Raw genomic sequence first — 24753 nt, 5'->3', positions numbered from 1 at the left:
GAAGGACGGACTGTCCATTCAGAATGCATTAGGATAATCCTGATCAGTATTCTTCCGGCATAGAGCCCCGACGACGGAACTCTATGCCGGAAGACAATAACGCAGATGTGAAAGAGCCCTAAGTTAGTAATATTACAGAGCAAACCATGCTGGGTTTAGTTAGCAAATTCACCAGGAAGCTAAGTAAAGCAGCAAATTCTGCATATAGATAGATACGGTATTCTTGCAGCACATGGATTTAAGATGTTCTCCCTGTGATTGCGTGGGTTTCTTCACGGTAACCTCCCACACTACAAAAAACACACTCAAAAGGGAACTTAGATTTTGAGCCCCATAGAGGACAGCGTGATGCTAATGTTTGTAAAGCGCTGTGGAATATGTCAGCACTATATAAGTGCATAAAATAAATAGATAGATTAGATAAATAATGTATTATTATATTTCAAACAACAAAATCTTTTTATAGCTCACAGGCATAGATAAATAAATATCAATAGAAAAGATAGACTGTGTCCTAAATTGCCAGTACTTAGCACAATAAGACAAGCATTTTCGTCCTGCAGTCCGTCCCCTGCCCCCACACGTGCTGTCTTGATCGATGAGAACACTAATGCCAGCATATTAACTCCTCATATGCCGCAGTCAGCGATTACCGCGGCATACAGGAGGTTCGCACTCCCTCTACTTATCCATCGGGTTCCCGTGCCGCAATGGCAACAAGAAAAAAAAGTTTCAAGTAAAAAACAAAAACAAAAAACCGCCCCTTTCCCATAATAAAGATATGTAAAATTGTAATAAATAGAACAAAAAATGAAAAACATATATAATAGGTATCGCTGCATCCCTTTTTTGCAACCTTACATCACAAAAAGTGTAATACCAAGCGTTCAAGAAGTTGTAAGTACCCCAAAATGGTACTATTATAAGTCGCCTCATCCCACAAAAAATGAGCCCCTACATAAGACAATCGCCTGAAGAATACAAAAAAATTATGACTTTCAGAAAATTGAGACACAAAAATGCTTTTATTGTGTTTACTTGCCTCACAAAAATCATTATATAGAGCAATCAAAAATCATATGTACCCAAAAATAGTACCAACAAACCTTATTCCATAGTTTCCAAAATGGGGTCACTTTTTGGGAGTTTCTACCATAGGAGTGCATCAGGGGATCTTTAAATGTGACATGGCAACTTAAAATATTCCAGTGAAATCTGCCCTCCAAAATCCATATGGCATTCCTTGCCTTCTGATGACTGCTGTGTGCCCGAACAGCAGTAATGACCGCATATGGGGCGTTTCTGTAAGGCCTCATGTACACGACAGTATTTTTTCACGGTCCGCAAAAACGGGGTCCGTAGGTCCGTGATCCGTCCCCAAGTCAATGGGGACGGATCCGTTTGACGTTGACACAATATGGTGCAATTGCAAACGGATCCGTCCCCCATTGACTTTTAATGTAAAGTCGGGAGTCCCTTTTATACCATCGGATCAGAGTTTTCTCCAATCCGATGGTATATTTTAACTTGAAGCGTCCCCATCACCATGGGAACGCCTCTATGTTAGAATATACTGTCGGATATGATCGTGAAAACTCAGTCCGACAGTATATTCTAACACAGAGGCGTTCCCATGGTGATGGGGACGCTTCAGGTTAGAGAAAAAAAAAAAAAAACAAAAAAAAAAAAAACTGTGTACATGACTGCCCCCTGCTGCCTGGCAGGTGCTGCCAGGCAGCAGGGAGCAGACACCCCCCCCCCCCCCCTGTTTTTAACTCATTGGTGGCCAGTGCGGCCCCCCCCCCCCCCCTCCCCCCGTGTAGTTAACTTATTGGTGGCCAGTGCGGCCGGCCCCCCCTCCCTCCCCTGTAGTTAACTCATTGGTGGCCAGTGCGGCCGGCCCCCCTCCCTCCCCTGTAGTTAACTCATTGGTGGCCAGTGGGTCCTCTCCCCTCCCTCCCCCTCCTAATTAAAATCTCCCCCCCCCCTATCATTGGTGGCAGTGGAGAGTTCCGATCGGAGTCCCAGTTTAATCGCTGGGGCTCCGATCGGTAACCATGGCAACCAGGACGCTACTGCAGTCCCGGTTACCATGGTTACTTAGCAATTTGTAGAAGCATCATAATTACCTGCGAGCTGCGATGTCTGTGACCGGCCGGCCCTCCTCCTACTGGTAAGTGACAGGTCTGTGCTATAAGCAATGCGCCGCACAGACCTTTCACCTACCAGTAGGAGAAGCGCCCGGCCGGTCACAGACATCGCAGCTCGCAGGTAAGTATAATACTTCTAAAAATTGCTAAGTAACCATGGCAACCAGGACTGCAGTAGCGTCCTGGTTGCCATGGTTACCGATCGGAGCCCCAGCGATTAAACTGGGACTCCGATCGGTAAGCTCCACTGCCACCAATGATAGGGGGGGAGATTTTAATTAGGAGGGGGAGGGAGGGGAGAGGGCCCACTGGCCACCAACGAGTTAACTACAGGGGAGGGAGGGAGGGGGGGGGGGCTGGCCACCAACGAATTAACTACAGTGGAGGGGGGGGGGGGTGGGGGCTGGCCACCAACGAATTAACTACAGTGGAGGGGGGGGGCTGGCCACCAACGAATTAACTACAGGGGAGGGAGGGGGGGCGCTGGCCACCAACGAATTAACTACAGGGGGGGAGGGGGGCCCACTGGCTACCAATGAGTTAACTACAGGGGAGGGAGGGGGGGCCCACTGGCCACCAATGAATTAACTACAGGGGAGGGAGGGGGGGGGCGCTGGCCACCAACTAATTAACTACAGGGGAGGGAGGGAGGGCCCACTGGCTACCAATGAGTTAACTACAGGGGAGGGGGGGCCGGCCGCACTGGCCACCAATGTGTTAACTACAGGGGGGAGGGGGGTCTTCGGATCAGTCTGTATGAAAGTAACCTACGGCCACGGATCATGGACACGGATGCCAATCTTGTGTGCATCCGTGTTCTTTCACGGACCCATTGACTTGAATGGGTCCGTGAACCGTTGTCAGTTAAAAAAATAGGACAGGTCATATTTTTTTGACGGACAGGATACACGGATCATGGTCTCTGCTGCAAAACGGTGCATTTTCCGATTTTTCCACGGACCCATTGAAAGTCAATGGGTCCGCGTAAAAAACGGAAAACGGCACAACGGCCACGGAGGCACACAACGGTCGTGTGCATGTGGCCTAAACTTCAGAATCAGAGTAATAAACACTGAGTTTTGTTTGGCTGTTAACCCTAGATGTGTTACAGGAAACAATGGATTAAAATAAAAAATCTGCCAAAAAAGGGAAATTTAAACATTTAATCTCTTTTTTTCTTAACAAAGGTTAACAAAGTTTATAACAACCAGTTTTGAATAACTTAAGGGGTGTATTTTCTAAAATGCGGTCATTTATGGCTGGTTTATACTATGTTAGGGTACTTTCACACTAGCTTTATTCTTTTCCGGCACCGAGTTCCGTCCTAGGGGCTCAATACCGGAAAATAACTGATCAGTTTTATCCTAATGCATTCTGAATGGAGAGAAATCCATTCAGGATGCCTTCAGTTCAGTCACTCTTGAATTTGGCCGGAGAAAATACTGCAGCATGCTGCGGTTTTATCGCCATCCAAAATTCCGGAACACTTGCCGGAATGCCAGATCCAGCATTTTTTCCCATTGAAATGCATTAATGCTGGACCCGGCCCGAGTGTGAAAAAAATAAATGCCGGATCCGTTTTTCCGGATGACACCGGAGAGGCGGATTCGGCATTTCAATGCATTTGCCATATGGATCAGGATCCTGATCCATCTGATTAACAGGCTGACATTATAGATGTGAAAATGTCACCTGAATTTAATTCTGCATTTCTTTTATTTAAGTATGCCCCCGTTTTCGTGTAATTTTAACTTTTATTATATGCAAATTAGCCTCTAGGAGCAGGGGGGCGTTGCACCTGCTCCTAGAGGCTCAGTTCGCCCACCTCATTTCAACGCCCTTCTGTCTTGATTGACAGGGCCTGGCCAGCGTTGGTACTCCTGCTGGCCCCGTCTGCCGTGTAAATCTCGCGCCTGCGCAGTCCTGTTTAGTATTCGGGGCAGGCGCAGTGAGAAAACTTCTTTATAACATGCATATATTTTCATTAAAAAAAAGTCTGATTTACAAATTTCCCCAAGATAAACCCCCTAGTATTGATGAGCAGGAGGTGGCATATTCGATTTCGCGATATATCACGAACATTTAGTCAAATATTCGTCAAATATTCATGATATATCGTGATTTTGTGATATTCGTTAAATTCTTTTCTATGTCGCTCGCTATTATGTGCGCGTGAACGAACGTGCGCATGTAAGTACGGATTCAATATATTCTATATATTCGAAATTTGACAAAGCAAAACCTATATGAAAATAGCTTGACGCCCCTACGCGATTACAATAATGCGAACATTGTATTCTAAATAATTCTAATTACTGATTTATAATTTTCCTCTGTATGTAAGATAGTAACATGCGAAAAATCGGCAATTAAATATGCGAGTGAATCGCGTCGCATAAGGGCTGTATGCTATTGGGTTGGCTTGGTCGAATAGACGAAGATAGAGAATATAACACTATATTCGCTATAATTGACATTTAACAATTCTACCAAGCCAACCCAACAGCCTATAGTAGCTTAACCACTTCAACCCCAATAGCTGAAACCCCCTTAATGACCAGGCCACTTTTTACACTTCTGCACTACACTACTTTCACCGTTTATTGCTCGGTCATGCAACTTACCACCCAAATGAATTTTACCTCCTTTTCTTCTCACTAATAGAGCTTTCATTTGGTGGTATTTCATTGCTGCTGACATTTTTACTTTTTTTGTTATTAATCGAAATTTAACGGTTTTTTTGCAAAAAAATGACATTTTTCACTTTCAGTTGTAAGATTTTGCAAAAAGAACGACATCCATATATTAATTTTTCGCTAAATTTATTGTTCTACATGTCTTTGATTAAAAAAAAAAAAGTGTTTGGGTAAAAAAAAAAATGGTTTGGGTAAAAGTTATAGCGTTTACAAACTATGGTACAAAAATGTGAATTTCCGCTTTTTGAAGCAGCTCTGACTTTCTGAGCACCTGTCATGTTTCCTTAGGTTCTACAATGCCCAGACAGTACAAACACCCCACAAATGACCCCATTTCGGAAAGTAGACACCCTAAGGTATTCACTGATGGGCATAGTGAGTTCATAGAACTTTTTATTTTTTGTCACAAGTTAGTGGAAAATGATGATTTATTTTTTATTTTATTTTTTTCTTACAGTCTCATATTCCACTAAGGCTACTTTCACACTAGCGTTCGATCGGATCCGTTCTGAACGGATCCGATCATATTAATGCAGACGGAGGCTCCGTTCAGTACGGATCCGTCTGCATTAATAACTTAGAAAAAATTCTAAGTGTGAAAGTAGCCTGAGCGGATCCATTCAGACTTTCAATGTAAAGTCAATGGGGGACAGATCCGCTTGAAGATTGAGCCATATGGTGACATCTTCAAGCGGATCCGTTCCCATTGACTTACATTGTAAGTCTGAACGGATCCGCTCGCCTCCGCACGGCCAGGCGGACAGCTGAACGCTGCAAGCAGCGTTCAGCTGTCCGCCTGTCCGTGCGGAGGCGAGCGGAGCAGAGGCTGAACGCCGCCAGGCTGATGCAGTCTGAGCGGATCCGCTCCATTCAGACTGCATCAGGGCTGGACGGAGGCGTTCGGGTCCGCTCGTGAGCTCCTTCAAACGGAGCTCACGAACGGACCTATGAACGCTAGTGTGAAAGTAGCCTAACTTGTGACAAAAAACAAAAAAGGAACTCGCCATGCCCCTCACGGAATACCCTGAGGTGTCTTTCCAAAATGGGGTCACTTGTGGGGTAGTTATACTGCCCTGGCATTTTAGGGGCCCATATGCGTGAGAAGTAGTTTGCAATCAAAATCTGTAAAAAATGACCGGTGAAATCCGAAAGGTGCACTTTGGAATGTGGGTCCCTTTGCCCACCTAGGCTGCAAAAAAGTGTCACACATCTGGTATCGCCATATTTCTCTCACCCAGCATGGGTATTTGTAAAATGACACCCCAAAACACATTCCCCAACTTATCCTGAGTACGGCGATACCAGATGTGTGACACTTTTTTGCAGCCTAGGTGGGCAAAGGGGCACACATTCCAAAGAGCACCTTTCGGATTTCACCAGTCATTTATTACAGATTTTGATTGCAAACTACTTCTCACGCAATTGGGCCCCTAAAATGCCAGGGCAGTATAACTACCCCAACAAGTGAACCCATTTTGGAAAGAAGACACCCCAGTGTATTCCGTGAGGGGCATGGCGAGTTCCTAGAATTTTTTATTTTTTGTCACAAGTTAGTGGAATATGAGACTTTGTAAGAAAAAAAAAAAAAAAAAAAAAAAAATCATCATTTTCCGCTAACTTGTGACATAAAAAATAAATAAAATTCTAGGAACTCGCCATGCCCCTCACGGAATACCTTGGGGTGTTTTCTTTCCAAAATGGGGTCACTTGTGGGGTAGTTATACTGCCCTGGCATTCTAGGGGCCCTAATGTGTGAGAAGTAGTTTGAAATCAAAATGTGTAAAAAATGACCTGTAAAATCCTAAAGGTGCTCTTTGGAATGTGTGCCCCTTTGCCCACCTAGGCGGCAAAAAAGTGTCACACATGTGGTATCGCCGTACTCAGGAGAAGTTGGGGAATGTGTTTTGGGGTGTCATTTTACATATACCCATGCTGGGTGAGAGAAATATCTTGGCAAAAGACAACTTTTCCCATTTTTTTATACAAAGTTGGCATTTGACCAAGATATTTATCTCACCCAGCATGGGTATATGTAAAATGACACCCCAAAACACATTCCCCAACTTCTTCTGAGTACGGCGATACCACATGTGACACTTTTTTGCACCCTAGATGCGCAAAGCGCCCCAAATTCCTTTTAGGGGGGCATTTTTAGACATTTGGATCCCAGACTTCTTCTCACGCTTTCGGGCCCCTAAAATGCCAGGGCAGTATAAATACCCCACATGTGACCCCATTTTGGAAAGAAGACACCCCAAGGTATTCAATGAGGGGCATGGCGAGTTCATAGAATTATTATTTTTTTGGCACAAGTTAGCGGAAATTGATTTTTTTTTGTATTTTCTCACAAAGTCTCCCTTTCCGCTAACTTGGGACAAAAATTTCAATCTTTCATGGACTCAATATGCCCCTCACGGAATACCTTGGGGTGTCTTCTTTCCGAAATGGGGTCACATGTGGGGTATTTATACTGCCCTGGCATTTTAGGGGCCCTAAAGCGGGAGAAGAAGTCTGGAATATAAATGTCTAATACATTTTACGCATTTGGATTCCGTGAGGGGTATGGTGAGATTTTATTTTTTGACACAAGTTAGTGGAATATGAGACTTTGTAAGAAAAACAAAACAAAAAAAAAACAAAAAAACAATTTCCGCTAACTTGGGCCAAAAGAATGTCTGAATGGAGCCTTACAGGGGGGGTGATCAATGACAGGGGGGTGATCACCCATTTAGACTCCCTGATCCCCCCCCTGTCATTGATCACCCCCCTGTAAGGCTCCATTCAGACGTCCGTATGATTTTTACAGATCCACGGATACATGGATCGGATCCGCAAAACACATACGGACGTCTGAATGGAGCCTTACAGGGGGTTGATCAATGACAGGGGGGTGATCACCCATATAGATTCCCTGATCACCCCCCTGTAAGGCTCCATTCAGACGTCCGTATGTGTTTTGCGTATCCGATCCATGTATCCGTGGATCCGTAAAAATCATACGGACGTCTGAATGGAGCCTTACAGGGGGGTGATCAATGACAGGGGGGTGATCAATGACAGGGGGTGATCAATGACAGGGGGGTGATCAGGGAATCTATATGGGTGATCACCTCCCTATCATTGATCACCCCCCTGTAAGGCTCCATTCAGACGTCTGTACGTGTTTTGCGGATCCGATCCATGTATCCGTGAATCCGTAAAAATCATACGGACGTCTGAATGGAGCCTTACAGGGGGGTGATCAATGACAGGGGGGTGATCAGGGGTTCATAAGGGGTTAATAAGTGACGGGGGGTGTAGTGTAGTGTAGTGGTGTTTGGTGCTACTTTACAGAGCTACCTGTGTCCTCTGGTGGTCGATCCAAACAAAAGGGACCAACAGAGGACCAGGTAGCAGGTATATTAGACGCCGTTATCAAAACAGCGTCTAATATACCTGTTAGGGGTTAAAAAAAAAAATCACATCTCCAGCCTGCCAGCGAACGATCGCCGCTGGCAGGCTGGAGATCCACTCGCTTACCTTCCGATCCTGTGAACGTGCGCACGTTCACAGGAAATCACGGCTCTCGCGAGATGACGCGTATATGCGTGACTATGCGCAGAGCTGCCACCTCCGGAACGCGAATCTGCGTTAGGCGGTCCGGAGGTGGTTAAAGCCCTTATACGACGAGATTCACGCGCATATGTAATTGCCTATTTATTGCATGACATAAACTATCTTACATAAAGAGGAAAATTATAAATCAGTAATGAGAATAATTACTGATTTATAATTTTCCTCTTTATGTAAGATATTTAATGTTATGCGACAAATAGGCAATTACATATGCGCGTGAATCGGGTCGCATAAGGGCTGTATGCTATTGGGTTGGCTTGGTCGAATAGACAAAGATAGAGAATATAGCGCTATATTCGACAATTCTACCAAGCCAACCCGTTAGTGATAGTAGTAATTTTTACTATGACAAAATTTGTGATAGTAAATTACTAGCAATAATTCAGTGATATTAAAGTAAATTACTAATATCACTAATGGGTTCAGATGGGGGGAAAAAAAAGTAATATTCGTTATAACGAATATATCTTAATTATTGAATTTATGAAGTTGTAATATTCATACAAATATTTCGCTATTTGAATATTCGCACTCATCCCTACCCCCTAGGGGATCAACATAAAAAGTCATTTTGAAGGAGCTTCTAATGTTTTGGCGTAGTACAACATCAATTCTGGCAGTACGGTGCCACAGAACCAGCTAGTCCTTTGAAGTCTTGCAGTGGGCCTAGCCAGTAGATAAATTACACAAATAGAATCCATTTTCATGGAACAAACATACAGTAATGGTTTTACAAATATTTGTCTTGAAATGAAAATATATATTTTTTTAAAATTCATAATTTACACAGATTTTCCTTAAATATATTATGTAAATATTATATCTGTCACCTAATGGCACAAAAGAAGATGTCCTTTGTAAAATATCAAATACGTACATTTAGGTTGGCTCAGAAATTAATTAGTTATTTGCAGTTAGATAGGCACATTGCTAAAAAAAATTAGCAAGGTAAGGGGGTTAAAAACTGGTAATAAAGGAGTGTAAAAAAATAAATGTTTTTTTTTGTGTCCATGTTATAGATACAATGCCTGGACCTCCCACAGTTCATCAGAACCAATGGCGCTCTAACTTATTTTCTGATGAACCGTGTGAAGTTTAGATGTGTCCATAATACAGGAACAATAAAGAACCCATGTTTTGTATTACAATTATCGTTCAAATAGGGGGAAGAAAAATGGTATAATATATAATTCCTATTACTTGCAGGCAAAAGTTGGGTGGTGCATTGTTCTGGCTACCAGAGGTGCAAAATGTCCAAACACCCATGGCAATGAGAGGGTTAAGGTTCCGGGTGAAAAAATACTGAATTGTGTTGAGCACTTTAGCTATTGTTCATAATTAATAGCAGGAACTACAATTGGCAGAAGAAAAGGATATACTAAGCAGTAGATAAAAAAAATCATGGCCAGGAAGACCAGAAGTGTTGCTTTCCTTACCAGTAGTACATGTCCTTGAGAGATGAAGAAATGACCAGTAGTTAATATGGTTAGGGTAATAAGACCAGATTCTTCATTTGACTCATATACCTAAAACATTAAAATAAAGATTGATTTTCTTTAAACATCAAAACTAAAGCGGTTATCAACAATTAACATACGTTTAAGGCTACTTTCACACCTGCGTTTAGGTGCGGATCCGTCTATTTTATTTATATTGGGTTTTGTTTTTACGGAGTTCACTATGCGGTTAAACTGACTTGTGCTCGTCATTCTCCAGGTCAGTACGATTACAGCGTACAATAGCCGTTGTTATCTGCTGTGTGAAAAAGCAGGCACCCATTAGCTATAGCGCTCGCTCCACTCCGGAGTGGGAGCCATTTTTAAAGACCTACATCCAATGTACGGCAGATGCTGGAAGGAGTTAAAGCTGACCCACGTTATACGCAATACATCATCCCTTACAAAGTGGTCCCAGTGAGAGATGCATATACCTGTAGCTCTCACAACTGATCCAATATCTAAAGGCTATATCTCAGGCTGTAGGGCAGCTAGTGCTGCAATCCTGGTTTTGTTTCTCTCTCTCTAGATGGTACACAACCTGATATTTTCCAGGTTAAAGTTGTCCCCATTTCAGCCAGCTGTTATCACAGCCAGCATGGAGGATGACAAGGAGCAACTGGGGAGGGAGGCATACTGACAGGTAGCAGGGAGAGAGAGAAAAAAAAACTAGATCCTTCTGTCTTCCTGTGTGACTGTACATGTCCTCAGGGAAGGGTAACATGGACTTTTGTGCATGTTATCAATCCCCCTTCCCTCATAAATCCGGGGGTGTACTTGGTGTCTGATTCTCACATATGGGGGGGGGGGGTATTTTTTTCAGAAATAGAGTGAGTAGATAAGCGCTTCACCATCTAGTACGACTTCTGCTCCTAAATTGTCCATTTACTACCATTCTAATGTCCAAATCACCAAGCCCACCACAAACATCAATAATGTTTGCATTTTACACTGTGCCTATCCTGCCCATATTCAATATTTAGAGTAAAATAAAATATGAATACTGCTACTCTAGCAATACCTTTTACACGCTACAGCAAAGGTCACAATAACCCCTCTACAATCATCACAGATACCGGTACAACTCTCTAAAAAAAAGTGTCATGTATTTAATATGCATGAGACTCCCCATGCTATTAATGTGCTGTGAACGGCACAGGCAGCACAGCAATACTGCTGGTGCCTGAAAGATCCAATAACAAATCTCTGTACAAATCTCTGTTATTTGTAAAACGGCTGCTGTTTGGTCAGTTTGTGCAAGCTGCTGGACCATTCAGCACAACTCTCTTGAGACTGCTCTGGAGGGAGACTCATGTGCAGTGGCATCGAGATGTTTACCAACACTGCAAGCAGCCTGGCACGTCATAAATGCCTGACACAAAGTGCAAGCCTGACACAAATACGCCATATTGGTATTCTGTTCCTACCCACAAATACCCCAATAACAGTGTATGTCTGTCACAAATACCGAAACAAGTGTGAAACAGCTACTGCCATCCCAATCATAAGTACAAGTCCCAAATGTGATTCTAAGTGCCTGTCACATACATCAATAATAGTGTGGTCCTGTCATATATCCATCCATAATAGTCAGAGCCTGTCACATAAGTGATGTGTGTGCTCGCTACATATACATCCATAGCATAGTGTGCTTCCTACGTACACATCCATAGTAGTGTGTGCCTGTCACATATACTGTATATCCATAATAGTGCTTGTCACATATGCATCCATATGGGACTGTATGTTGGAGAGAACTAAGGGCAGGGAAGAGATATTAATTAGACCTGTAATGGTTTCCCTGCATAAATAGCAACCTCTTAACATTACGTATGCCAGCAGATTAGTTATTTAAATTACTGCAAATTTCCTACTCCTGCTTGGCTAAAAATACTCCTCTAAAATACTAAGATGAGTATTTTTACTCTTCCAGAAAAAAAGTAGTGTGACCACTGCACTACAGTAAGTGCTCATGCACACGAATGTATTTTCTTTCCGTGTCCCGTATGTGGAACCATTCATTTCAATGGGTCCACAAAAAAAAAAAAAAAAAAAAAAAAACAACACGAAGTTACTCTGTTAGCATTCCGTTTCCATATGTCCGTTCCGCAAAAGAATAGAACATGTCCTATTATTGTCCGCATTACAGACAAGGATAGTACTGTTCTATCAGGGGCCAGCTGTTCTGTTCCGCAAAATACGGAATGCACAGACGTCATCCGTATTTTTTGCGGATCCGTAATTTGCGGACCGCAAAATACATACGGTCGTGTACATGAGCCCTAATAGTGATAATGATTACTAGGGAGGAATCAGACATTTTTGAGAGATGAAAATAAATTTTCACCTACATTTTCACTTACGGCGCATTGCTAATGCTTATAGCTCACGTGCGCCGTGGCCGCCGTGAGCTCCTTCTCATAGGTCTGTGTGGCGCACAGACAGAAGGAGCGCCCGGTGGCCACCGCGCACGTGAGTATAATGCTGCTCACTGACATACCATGGCAGCTAGGACCTCAGTAGCGTCCTGGCTGCCATGGTAACCGATCGGAGCCCCAGCATTACACTGCTTGGACTCCGATCGGAACTGCTGCTGCCACCAATGATGGGGGGGGGGGGGCCCTGCCACCAATGATCAATACTGGGGAGGGGGGAGGGTTTGAGTTAGCAGAGGGGGGCTACATCAGAGGTTATAAGAGGGAGAGGCTGGGGGGGAGGGGCCTACATCAGAGGCTGGGGGGGAGGGGCCTACATCAGAGGCTGGGGGGAGGGGCCTACATCAGAGGCTGGGGGGAGGGGCCTACATCAGAGGCTGGGGGGGAGGGGCCTACATCAGAGGCTGGGGGGGAGGGGCCTACATCAGAGGCTGGGGGGAGGGGCCTACATCAGAGGCTGGGGGGAGGGGCCTACATCAGAGGCTGGGGGGGAGGGGCCTACATCAGAGGCTGGGGGGAGGGGCCTACATCAGAGGCTGGGGGAGGGGCCTACATCAGAGGCTGGGGGAGGGGCCTACATCAGAGGCTGGGGGAGGGGCCTACATCAGAGGCTGGGGGAGGGGCCTACATCAGAGGCTGGGGGAGGGGCCTACATCAGAGGCTGGGGGAGGGGCCTACATCAGAGGCTGGGGGAGGGGCCTACATCAGAGGCTGGGGGGCACATGAGGCTGATCAGAGGCTAGCTGCCATGGTCAGCTCCCTGCTGTTGTGTGCACAAAGCACAGGGCAGCAGGGAGAGTGTAAAAGTCCTATTCACCCTGATAGAGCTCTATTAGGGTGAATATGACAAGGGTTCTAGCCCTTAAGGGGGCTAATAGTTATTAAATAAAAAGTAAAAAAAAAAAAAAAAAGTTTAACCCCCCCCCCCCCCCCCCCATATAGAAAACAATATATCGCACATGCTTAAAATTATATCGCCATATAGATTTTAGGCCATATCGCCCACCCCTACTATATAGGTTTAAGAATTTATGTTTTTTAATTAGCAATACGGTTTGTATAGGAAGATGGAAAACTATATGCTATATAATTCCAATTGGTTGGGGCATTGGGGTTTTTGCATTTCATTTAATTTCAATTATTTTTATTGAAATTTTTTCAACAGGATTGTATCACAAATACCATCTGTCATTGTAGGAGATCAATAGTTAACATAGTTACAGATGGCGGTACAATGAGTGTAGCATTATTTATACAAATATACAAAAAATATACCAAAGTAACAAAAAAGAAATGTTGCCTTTACAAAATATTACACTTAGAAGGTGTTCAGATAGTTCTACAATGATAGGTCATATGATTGACTTGAGGTCTGGGGCATGGACAGTAACCACGACCCCCACTGGTAGGTAAACTTATCTACTCTATGGTCTTTGTATTCCATCACTTTTTTATAAGTACAATTATTATGAACTCTGGCCAATATTTCGGCCTTAGGGGGGATATTGGCAGTTTTCCAGTATCTGGCGATTGCAATTTTTTTTTTGGGAATCAGATAATTTTTATTAAGTTTTCAAAAGTTTTTATTACAGGTACAACAATATCCCCGTCCATCCCACCCTATCCCTCCCCTACCCACCCAACCTCCAAAAAGCACAAACCATGTCCGGTACTGGTAAATCCAATGAAAGTAGCAAAGTCCTCTTCCTGGCGCATGACATCCCTTCGTTGAAGGACTTCTGTAGCTCGTCATATGTTCACATGTCGTCACGGCGCACACAGCCATTCAGACACCTACAAACACTCTAGCATACTTACGAAAAAACATGACCCACTCATATCACAGTGCTCCATATTTACAAACACACTCTAAGAGAGATTGTAATGGGAGACCCATGTAAACCAGATCGCCTCAATTTTTTTAATCGAGTTTCTCTTTAAGTAAACATACTTTTCCAACTGTACCAACGTGTGTACCCTATTCACTACCTCCTGAACTGTCGGTGCTGATTTATCAATCCAATGGAATGCCATGCATTTCCTTGCCTGATATAATATTCGCATAATAGCCTCCTTTTTTTTCCAACATGCCTCTCGGCACCTTCACATAACCAAGGATACAGGTCAGGGGGGGTAACCTCTAGACGAGACTGAAAAACCCTAATTTATAAGTTCCACTACCTCCACCCAATATCTCCTAAGCTGCGGACAGTTCCACATAAGTGGTGATTGCTAATTTAGTTACCAGTAACAGATGAGCAACTGGGGTTCTGTACCTAGATGGAATGTCTTGGATACCCCTGAAAAAGAGAGCCATATGTACTGTCTTGTTAATAGTGATTCCACAGAATCCGGAAGCTACCTCAAATATGTCTGACCATATTTGTAATATCAAAGGCCACTCCCAAAGGATATGCAATAAGGTGCCAGAGTTTCCACACCCACCCCAACAGAGATGTGACATACTGGGATAGATTTTGCTCAGTCTATCAGGGGTATAGTACCATCTCAGGCATGTCTTAATAGCAGCTTCGTATAGATATGTGCTGCGGAATGTTATGGAAATGAACTTAAACGTTGCTAGCCAATCTGCCACTAGTGTGCTCTCCTGCAGTTATCTATCCCATGCCAGGGGCGGTGTAGTTTTGTAGAAAGTGGATTTCGTGCCTAAGTCTTGATACAACGGTCTGATGCCCACTTTACGATCAGATCGCACTGGAAGGGACCATAATTCAAAGATTTCTTTGTGTGCGACCACATGGTGAGGTGAGTTAGATTGCAAAAGGTGCCAAATCTGCAGGTATTTAAAGGGATTCTGTCACCTCCCCTAAGGCAAAAAACGATTTAAAACCAGCCATGCAGCACAGCTTACCTGGATTAGGCTGTGCTGTTTAATCTTGAAATCCGTCCAGCAGTTAGTTCAAAAAACGAGTTTGATCAATGAGGAAATGCGTCCTGAAGGTGCCCAGAGGGGCGTTTTTTTCTTCTGAGAGAGCCCAGTCCCGCCCCTTTTTCAGTGCCCAGCCCGCCTTCCTTTTACTTCCTAACCGCCGCCCCCAGCCTGCCACAGCCTCTCCTGCCTCTCCTCCCCCTCCCTCTTGCCGAACGAAGTCTCGCACAGGCGCAGTACCCACTGAGGGCTGCGCCTGTGCGATCATCAGGAGACTGAGGGCGGCAGCTTCATCTTCGTCACTGGGCATGCGCCGAGCCCAGTGACGTCCGATGCTCGCTCTTCCCTGCTGACTGAGGGAAGAGCGAGCATCGGACGTCACTGGGCTCGGCGCATGCCCAGTGACGAAGATGAAGCTGCCGCCCTCAGTCTCCTGATGATCGCACAGGCGCAGCCCTCAGTGGGTACTGCGCCTGTGCGAGACTTCGTTCGGCAAGAGGGAGGGGGAGGAGAGGCAGGAGAGGCTGTGGCAGGCTGGGGGCGGCGGTTAGGAAGTAAAAGGAAGGCGGGCTGGGCACTGAAAAAGGGGCGGGACTGGGCTCTCTCAGAAGAAAAAAACGCCCCTCTGGGCACCTTCAGGACGCATTTCCTCATTGATCAAACTCGTTTTTTGAACTAACTGCTGGACGGATTTCAAGATTGAACAGCACAGCCTAATCCAGGTAAGCTGTGCTGCATGGCTGGTTTTAAATCGTTTTTTGCCTTAGGGGAGGTGACAGAATCCCTTTAAAGAAATCTCCTCTGGGTACTATGAATTCTGCCTGGAGCTCATTAAAGGATTTCAAAACATCATTGTTATAGAACTGGCTCAGAGTTTTTATGCCTAAGAAGCGCCAAGAGGATAGATCCATGCCAGGTATGTGTAACTCTAGCAACTGTAATGGAGATACTTCTAGCAAAGAGAAGGGTTGATGGATGCATCTCTGGTGGAACAGACACCAGTAATAGACTGAGGTCTTTAGCACAGTTGGTAGGGGTAGTATTTTAATTTGGGAGACACTCAAGCTGTTTATTAGGAGAGTTTTGAGATGTCCATTAGGCGCCAATGTAGATTCAATCTGTACCCAGGGAGTATGGACATTTGATGTCCACCATTTCTTCAGCACCTGAATTTTTGCATTTCTTTAACCTTTAGGAAAATAAGAAAAAGTATTTTTCATTAAACCTCTGATCAGACCTCAGCTTAGAGCCCCAATCAAACCCCTTAACAGACCTCAGTTCAGACCCCCTAATGTTCATAAGTCCCCCAATGTGAAAAAGACCCCCATTCAGACCTCAGATCAGACCCCCAATGTGAATGACCTCCAATCAGACCTCAGATTAGAGCCCCAATGTAAATAAGACCCCCCAATCAGACCTCAGATCATAGCCCCAATGTGAATAAGACCCCCACTAAGACATCAGATCCCCATATTAATCAGAACTCAGAGCAGCAAAAAAAAAAAAAAAAAAAAATGTCCTCTCCTGCTCCGGCCACCGCCATCTCTCTTAAGATCCAGTGCTCTTCCTGCAGTGTTGTGACCCGACATGGCACAGCGTGAGGGGAGCCCTGCAGGAAAAGACCAAGAGGCAGTGAGAACAGAGCCCACAGAGGTCCTTCTGTACTAATGAGTGCTTCCATAATCCGTCACATGGCCCATTCAAGTGAATAGGGCTGAGCTGCAAAACCAATCACAACCAATGGCTATCCAATGGATGGTACTGTACTAGGTAAGCTGCAAGAAGGCTGCAGTGCTTATTGGTACCACAGTCTCTTCAAACAGCTGACCAGCAGGGGTGACTTGAGTTGGACCTCACAGATCCAATACTGATGACCCTATCCTGAGGATAGGTCATCAATATCAAAAAGCCAGAAAACCCCTTTAAGGGTCCATTCACAAGTCCGCAATTTCGTTCCACATTCTGTGGAACGGAATTGCGGACCCATTCATTTCTATGGGGCAGCACGATGTGCTGCACGGATCCGAAATTGCGGATCCGAAATTCCAATCCCGAAAAATATAGAACATGTCCTATTCTTGTCTGCAATTGCGGACAAGAATAGGCATTTTCTATTAAGTGCCGGCAATGTGCGGTCCGCAAAATGCGGAATTCACATCGCCGATGTCCGTGTTTTGCGGATCCACAAAACACACACGGACGTGTGAATGGACCCTAATAGGAACAGTACTATGGCAGGCCTGGGAGCTTTCAGAAGGCCCCAGGCTGATATAGCAACCATGCAGTTCCTACAATCTTGTCCAGATAAATGACCACTTAGGTACCATAGTCACCTGCTTCTCTATGAGATCACTACACCGGCACTAAGCTACATAACATGTTAGTCCACCGATGAGTTCAGAAGAAGGTGGACCAGAATGTGATGCTATCAGAGTAGAAAATGTAATATACATTTTTTTTTTCTTGCATATATATTGTAATAATACTCGATCTGAAATGCATTTCATGGGGTAACCACTTTGACAGTGAATTTCCTGGTGTCAGATTCCCTGTAAACATCCACAGGATATGCACTAAATGCCCAAAAGATGCGGGTCCCACCACTGGCACCCATACCATAGACTTACCGAGGGTTGCATAACCCCCAAAACTCACCAAAGACTTTTATGGAGAGGACAGGGTACAAAAACAGTGGCTTGCTTGGCTATTTCCATAAGGACTCATGCACACGAACGCGTGCCGGCCGTTGCCATGTTTGCACATCACAGATGTGGACCCATTCACTTGGATGAGTCTGGAATCCAGAAGGTGTGGAACGGAGTCATGGATCCACTACCGAGTTCTTCCGTGGGGTTTCTCTCTGTACCTCTGCACAGCAAAAAAAAAATAGAATGTCTTTTTTGCGGGGCCAATGGATCACAGGCCCATTCAAGTTGAATGGGTCTGGATCCGTCTGCGGCAGCCGTACGGATGGTGCCCGTGCATTGGGGACTGTAAATTGCGGTCCCCAAGGCACTGAACGGCCCTTACTCCCACAATTTAGAGAGTTAGGTACGTGTGTGGCCACCTTCTATTGAATCTCCTCCTGAATGCAGTGAGCAGAAGCTACGGTAATTCGCCTTGTGAAACGCTGGTGCAAAATCCTCCATTCTTCTGGTCAGGGCTCCAAGAGGTAGGACCCCGACTTTTAAGACACATTGGGGGTCATTTATTATAGAGTTTTGTTCCTGTTTTAGTCTAATTTTTCCTATTTTAGACTTTGCATTAAAAAAAAGTAGACCTTACTAATGAAGGTGCGCCTGTTATGGAGGCATTTGTGCCTCAGTCAACAATTTTCAGTTTAAAACCAATTCTGGTGGTGTTGGGTTTTTTGTGCATTTTTTTCGCCCTATCTATATAGCTGAGCCTTTCATGCAAGAATCAGGCGCAAAAACATTCTAATTTTTACTCCACTCCATGGGTGGCTAAGTTGTTTCGGCAGCTTTGTGTGGGGCGGTGCGACTTCTGGTAGATATGCACCATTTCACAGATAAAGTGTGCATTGCTGTGACTTTTTATATCTAAAAAGCGACTTTTTAGCTGCACTTTTACACCTAATTCGTGAGCCGACCAACTAAATGCCTAAATGCAAACGATCCACCGGCGCCCTGACGAATACAAAGACACCTAATTCATCCCCTGCTGTGCCACTCATGTAAAATAGTGGCAGGCTAATCCACTACGCCGGTCTAATCGCACCAGCGATAAATGACCCCCAAAGGGGGGAAAAATGTTAGCATTTTAGTAAGGGTGTCCAAACCACTGTCACATACTGGCAGATTGTGACACTGTCACAGTGGGGACACCCTCTATGGAAGAGCTGACCTGGTATGGACCTGAGGGACACTGCAATGTTTACCACAGGAACAGGGCTTTTTTAAAACGTAATTATTCATTAATAAGAAAAAGAAACACAAAATACCCCTTTTTTATGTCAGTCTTTTGGGAATGACTATTACCTCAGAATATGTGACAGGACTGGGGGGGGTATCCATCCAGAAATACAATGGTGCACCAATTCTGGGAGATGCTAAACTCCATATTTAAGAAGCCCCCATAATTTCTGTGTATCCCTCACCCCTCCTGTGCCTTCTGGAAGAATACAGAGATGATACAAGCACCTACTGCCCTCATGTGCAATACTGATAAACCGTGCTCATCATTATCATTATTCCATGTGTTACCCGTTTTTGTGCCTGGTTCCTATCTTTGTCCCTAGGCCTTCCGACTCTTCCATACTTTTTCATCACCCAGCGTTCTCCTTGTTCTACCATCTGGAGGTGAAGAGGTGACACGTCCATGGACTGGGAGCTACCGGCTCCGGACGCTTCAGCCATGACACCGCAAAGGCGGGAAACGCACGGCGCGGATTGTGAGGAGCACAGATGCGAGGGTATAGCGCCGAGCTCCCCCTGCTGGTAGCTCTGCTGCATAGGAAGCTGTGTGCAGAAAACTGAGGCTGCAGCAGAAAGAAGAGCTGAGGTAAAAGCACAAGATAGTATGCAAAAAAAAAATGACAAAAATTCGTTTTTCAGTCATATCTGTGATATCAAGTGTGTGTAAAATAAATACCAACTTTGCTCTCTGTCATAAGATGCCTGCTGACAGAAGGGCAGAGGATGTCAGGCTGCATTCACATCACCATTTTGTCCCACATTTAGTGTATACATTAAGCTGATGCCTCAGACAAATGCCATACAGCGGCATCCGTCACGTCACCATATGGTTCCACTGAAAAAAAAATATATATCCATGTAGTGTATGCGGTCCACAAAACATGGATCTGCAAAAAATACGGATGACGTCCCTGTTGCATCTTTTTTTAAAGTTATTTTTGTGGATCCATTGTAACAATGCCTATTCTAGGTTCTACTTTTTTTGTGGAACGGATATACGGATACACACGGTGTGCTGTACGCTTTTTTTGTGGCCCCATTGAAATTAATGGGTCCACATCCGGAAGCGGAGCAAACATATGGTAGTGTAAATAGGGCATCCGATCCGCATTTTTTGTGGCTCAGATGCAGACCTATTCATCTCAATGGGGACGCAAAAGATGCAGACAGCGCACCCATCTGTTGTCCGCATCTGTAAGTCCGTTCCAACGGCCCCTGCAAAAAATAGAACATGTACTATTCTTGTCCGTTTTGCAGACAGGGATAGGACATTTCTGGAGGAATTTTTTTTTTTCCGATAGGCTCTCGGCTGGTATTTGTATTTTGCAGGTCTGTCCATTTGCAAACCGCAAAAATGGATACGATCGTATGCAGGAGCCCTAAGAGAGAGGTCACTTACTGAAGTTGTATCCTGGGTATAAACCAGGTTACCACATGCAGCTCAGCTGCAAATCGGGTCAGAAATTTGAGAGTTCATCTTGGACTTGTGCCCCGGATTCCACATCAGATTTTTTTTTACATAACATTTTCCACACAGTTGGATTTTTTGCACTAGTCACAGGGTCACTTGTGATTGTACAACAACTTGTAGGTGACGCCATGGAGCTTTAGCGTGACAAATGAATGCCAGGAGGAACCGAGTCAGGATCCTGATTCATCCAAGTTCCTAAACCTGGGAGTTAGGACTCATGCACACAAACGTATTTTTGTTTTTTGCAGACCATATACGGAACCATTCATTTCAGTGGCTCTGCAAAAAAACGGATGTTACTCCATGTGTATTCCATTTCCATATGTCCGTATTTCCATTCTGCAAAAAAAAATCCTATTATTGTCTGCATTACGGACAAGGATAGTACTGTTCTATTAGGGGCCAGCTGTTCCGTTCCGCATAATACAGAATGCAAACGGACGTCATCAATATTTTTTTGCGGATCCGTTTTTTGTGGACCGCAAAATAGATATGGTCCTGTGCATAATGCCTTCGTTTAAAAATGAGTTTCAGATAAACAGCTGAATCTCACCACCACTGCCTGACACTCCTTATAGACTATAACAAATTAAAGGGGTTTTCTGGGAGTTACATATTAAAGACCTATCTTCAGGATAGGTCATCAGTATCAAATCAGCGGGAGTCTGACTCCCAGGACCTCTGCTGAACAGCTGCACAGAGAAGCCACAGCGCTCCATGAGCGCTTAGGCCTCTTCCTAGGCCATGTGACATCACGATCAGCAGCATGTTCCTAGGCACAGCTCAGCCCCATTCAAGTAAATGGGACTGAGCTGCGATACCAAGCACAGCCGCCATCAAATGTACAGCGCTGTGCTTGGAAAGATGCGAGGAGGAAAGCTCCAGTGAGTGCCGTGGCTTCCTCAAATAACTGATCAGCGGTGGTGCCAGGAGTTGGACCCCTGCCAATCTCATGTTGATGACCTTTCCTGGGGATAGGTCATCAATATGTAAATCCCGGAGAACCCCTTTAATAGCACAGAGTTTCTGTTCAATGTTAGGGTAGGTTCACTATGAGTTTTTTTTTAAAGGTTTTGAGTCAGATTTTTCTGCAGGTTTTTAAGCCAAAACCAGAAGTGGATGCAGCAGGAAGGAGAAGTATACCATATTTTTCGCTTTATAAGACTCACTTTGCTTTATAAGGCTACTTTCAAACTAGCGTTCGGGGCTCCGCTTGTGAGATCCGCATCCGTTCAAAGGCTGTCACAAGCGGCCCCGAACGCTTCCGTACGGCCCTAATGCATTCTGAGTGGATGCGGATCCGCTCAGAATGCATCAGTCTGGCACCGTTCAGCCTCCGCTCCGCTAAGCAGGCGGACACATTCGGGTGTCCGCCTGGCCGTGCGGAGGCAAACGGATCCGTCCAGACTTACAATGTAAGTCAATGGGGACGGATCCGTTTGAATATGACACAATATGGCTCAATTTTCAAACGGATCCGTCCCCCATTGACTTTCAATGTAAAGTCTGGACGGATCCGTCTGAGGCTACTTTGACACTTAGAATTTTTTTTACAATATAAGGCAGACGGATCCGTTCTGAACGGATCCACCGTCTGCATTATATGAGCGGATCCGTCTCAGACGGATCCTCTCTGAACGCAAGTGTGAAAGTAGCCTTAGACTCACAGAAGGAGCTGTGAGATGAGTGCAGCACTGGCTGTACTCTCTGCTCCCTGGTTTTCTGGCAGCACTGCGCTGTGTCCTAACTCCGTCTAGTGTCACAGTACCTAGTGAAAGTAGGCGTGCGCTATGACCTGATGCAGTGCAATGTCAGGTCACGATGCTGTGCAGTGCCACCAGAAGACCAGGGAGCAGTGAGTACAGGAAGAGTGCGCTGGGTCTGCAGAGTGGTGTCGCCATCCAGAGCAGGGGCTGTAAGTTCTTTCATTTACTGTCTGATCTGAGGTCTGACCTTTTTCTCGTCCGTGGGTCTTCCTTGATTTTTGGAGGATCCACGGACATGAAAAAAATGGTTTTGGTGTCCGTCTGGCCGTGCGGAGCCAAACGGATCCGTCCTGAATTACAATGCAAGTCAATGGGGACGGATCCGTTTGACGTTGACACAATATGGTGCAATTGCAAACGGATCCGTTCCCTATTGACTTTCAATGTAAAGTCAGGAGTCCCTTTTATACCATCGGATCAGAGTTTTCTCCAATCCGATGGTATATTTTAACTTGAAGCGTCCCCATCACCATGGGAACGCCTCTATGTTAGAATATACCATCGGATTTGAGTTAGATCGTGAAACTCAGATGCGACAGTATATTCTAACACAGAGGCGTTCCCATGGTGATGGGGACGCTTAAAGTTAGAATATACTAAAAGAACTGTGTACATGACTGCCCCTCCCCCCCCCCTGTATTTAACTCATTGGTGGCCAGTGCGGCCCCCCCTTCCTCTGTAGTTAACACATTGGTGGCCAGTGCGGCCGGCCCCCCCTCCCTCCCCTGTAGTACTGTAGATTCATTGGTGGCCAGTGGGCCTCCCCCTCCTAATTAAAATCTCCCCCCCTATCATTGGTGGCAGCGGAGAGTACCGATCGGAGTTCCAGTTTAATCGCTGGGGCTCCGATCGGTAACCATGACAACCAGGACGCTACTGCAGTCCTGGTTGCCATGGTTACTTAGCAATTTTTATACTTACCTGCGAGCTGCGATGTCTGTGACTGGCCAGGCGCTCCTCCTACTGGTAAGTGAAAGGTCTGTGCGGCGCATTGCTTATAGCACAGACCTGTCACTTACCAGTAGGAGGAGGGCCGGCCGGTCACAGACATCGCAGCTCGCAGGTAAGTATAATGCTTCTAAAAATTGCTAAGTAACCATGGCAACCAGGACTGCAGTAGCGTCCTGGTTGCCATGGTTACCGATCAGAGCCCCAGCGATTAAACTGGGACTCCGATCGGTACTCTCCGCTGCCACCAATGATAGGGGGGGAGATTTTAATTAGGAGGGGGAGGGAGGGGGGGCCCACTGGCCACCAATGAATCTACAGTACTACAGGGGAGGGAGGGGGGGCCGGCCGCACTGGCCACCAATGTGTTAACTACAGGGGAGGGAGGGGGGGGGCCGGCCGCACTGGCCACCAATGTGTTAAATAAAAGGGAGGGAGGGGGGCCCACTGGCCACCAATGTGTTAAATACAAGGGAGGGAGGGGGGGCCCACTGGGCACCAATGAATTTTAAACTGGGGAGGGAGGGGGGGGTGCCCCCTCCTGCCTGGCAGCACATGATCTCTTACAGGGGGCTATGATACACACAATTAACCCCTCAGGTGCAGCAAATGAGGGGTTAATTGTGCGGATCACAGCCCCCTGTAAGAGATCGGGTGCTGCCAGGCAGCAGGGGGCAGTCATGTACACAGTTCAAAGTATATTCTAACTAGAAGCGTCCCCATCACTATGGGAACGCCTCTGTGTTAGAATATACTGTCGGATCTGAGTTTTCATGAAGTGAAAACTCAGCTCTGAAAAAGCTTTTATGCAGACGTATCTGCGAATCCATCTGTGTGAAAGTAGCCCACGGACGCGGATGCCAATCTTGTGTGCATCCGTGTTTTTTCACGGACCCATTGACTCGAATGGGTCCGTGAACCGTTGTCCGTCAAAAAAATAGGACAGGTCATATTTTTTTGACGGACAGGAAACACTGATCACGGATGCGGCTGCAAAACGGTGCATTTTCCGATCTTTCCACGGACCCATTGAAAGTCAATGGGTCCGCGAAAAAAAAAAAGGTACAACGGCCGCGGATGCACACAACGGTCGTGTGCATGAGGCCTTATATTCATCTGTCAATCACATTTCTTTATGCCCAAGGGGGCGTTTTGTTTTCACATTTCTTTATGCCCAAGGGGCGTTTTTTCTCATATCTTTGTTTTTACATGGTTTACAATGCAAACAGGGGGTACTCTTATATCATTGGAATACACTTTAATAGATCTATGACTGCATAGTAATAACTAACTATGTTTATAGGGCCTGTCAGTGTCCCTTTAACCCCTTTGGGACACAGCATTATTTCAC

At 45.3% G+C, this 24753-nt stretch overlaps 1 protein-coding gene across 1 annotated transcript in view; it reads right to left on the bottom strand.

Annotated features, from left to right (window-relative positions):
* REC114 (REC114 meiotic recombination protein) overlaps positions 1-19658 on the bottom strand; it is a 285499-nt gene extending 265841 nt beyond the window's left edge. Inside the window, exons 1-2 of the mRNA XM_044277110.1 lie at positions 19506-19658; positions 9898-9987 (exon numbers count right to left, since the gene is read on the bottom strand). Coding sequence (XP_044133045.1) covers positions 9898-9987; positions 19506-19658 — 243 coding nt within the window. The remainder of the gene's footprint in view (positions 1-9897; positions 9988-19505) is intronic.
* Positions 19659-24753: the final 5095 nt, after the last annotated feature.

Source organism: Bufo gargarizans, chromosome 2 (genome assembly GCF_014858855.1).
Source record: "Bufo gargarizans isolate SCDJY-AF-19 chromosome 2, ASM1485885v1, whole genome shotgun sequence".
Taxonomy (NCBI): Eukaryota; Metazoa; Chordata; class Amphibia; order Anura; family Bufonidae; genus Bufo; species Bufo gargarizans.
This window is presented reverse-complemented; position numbering and strand designations above follow the sequence as displayed.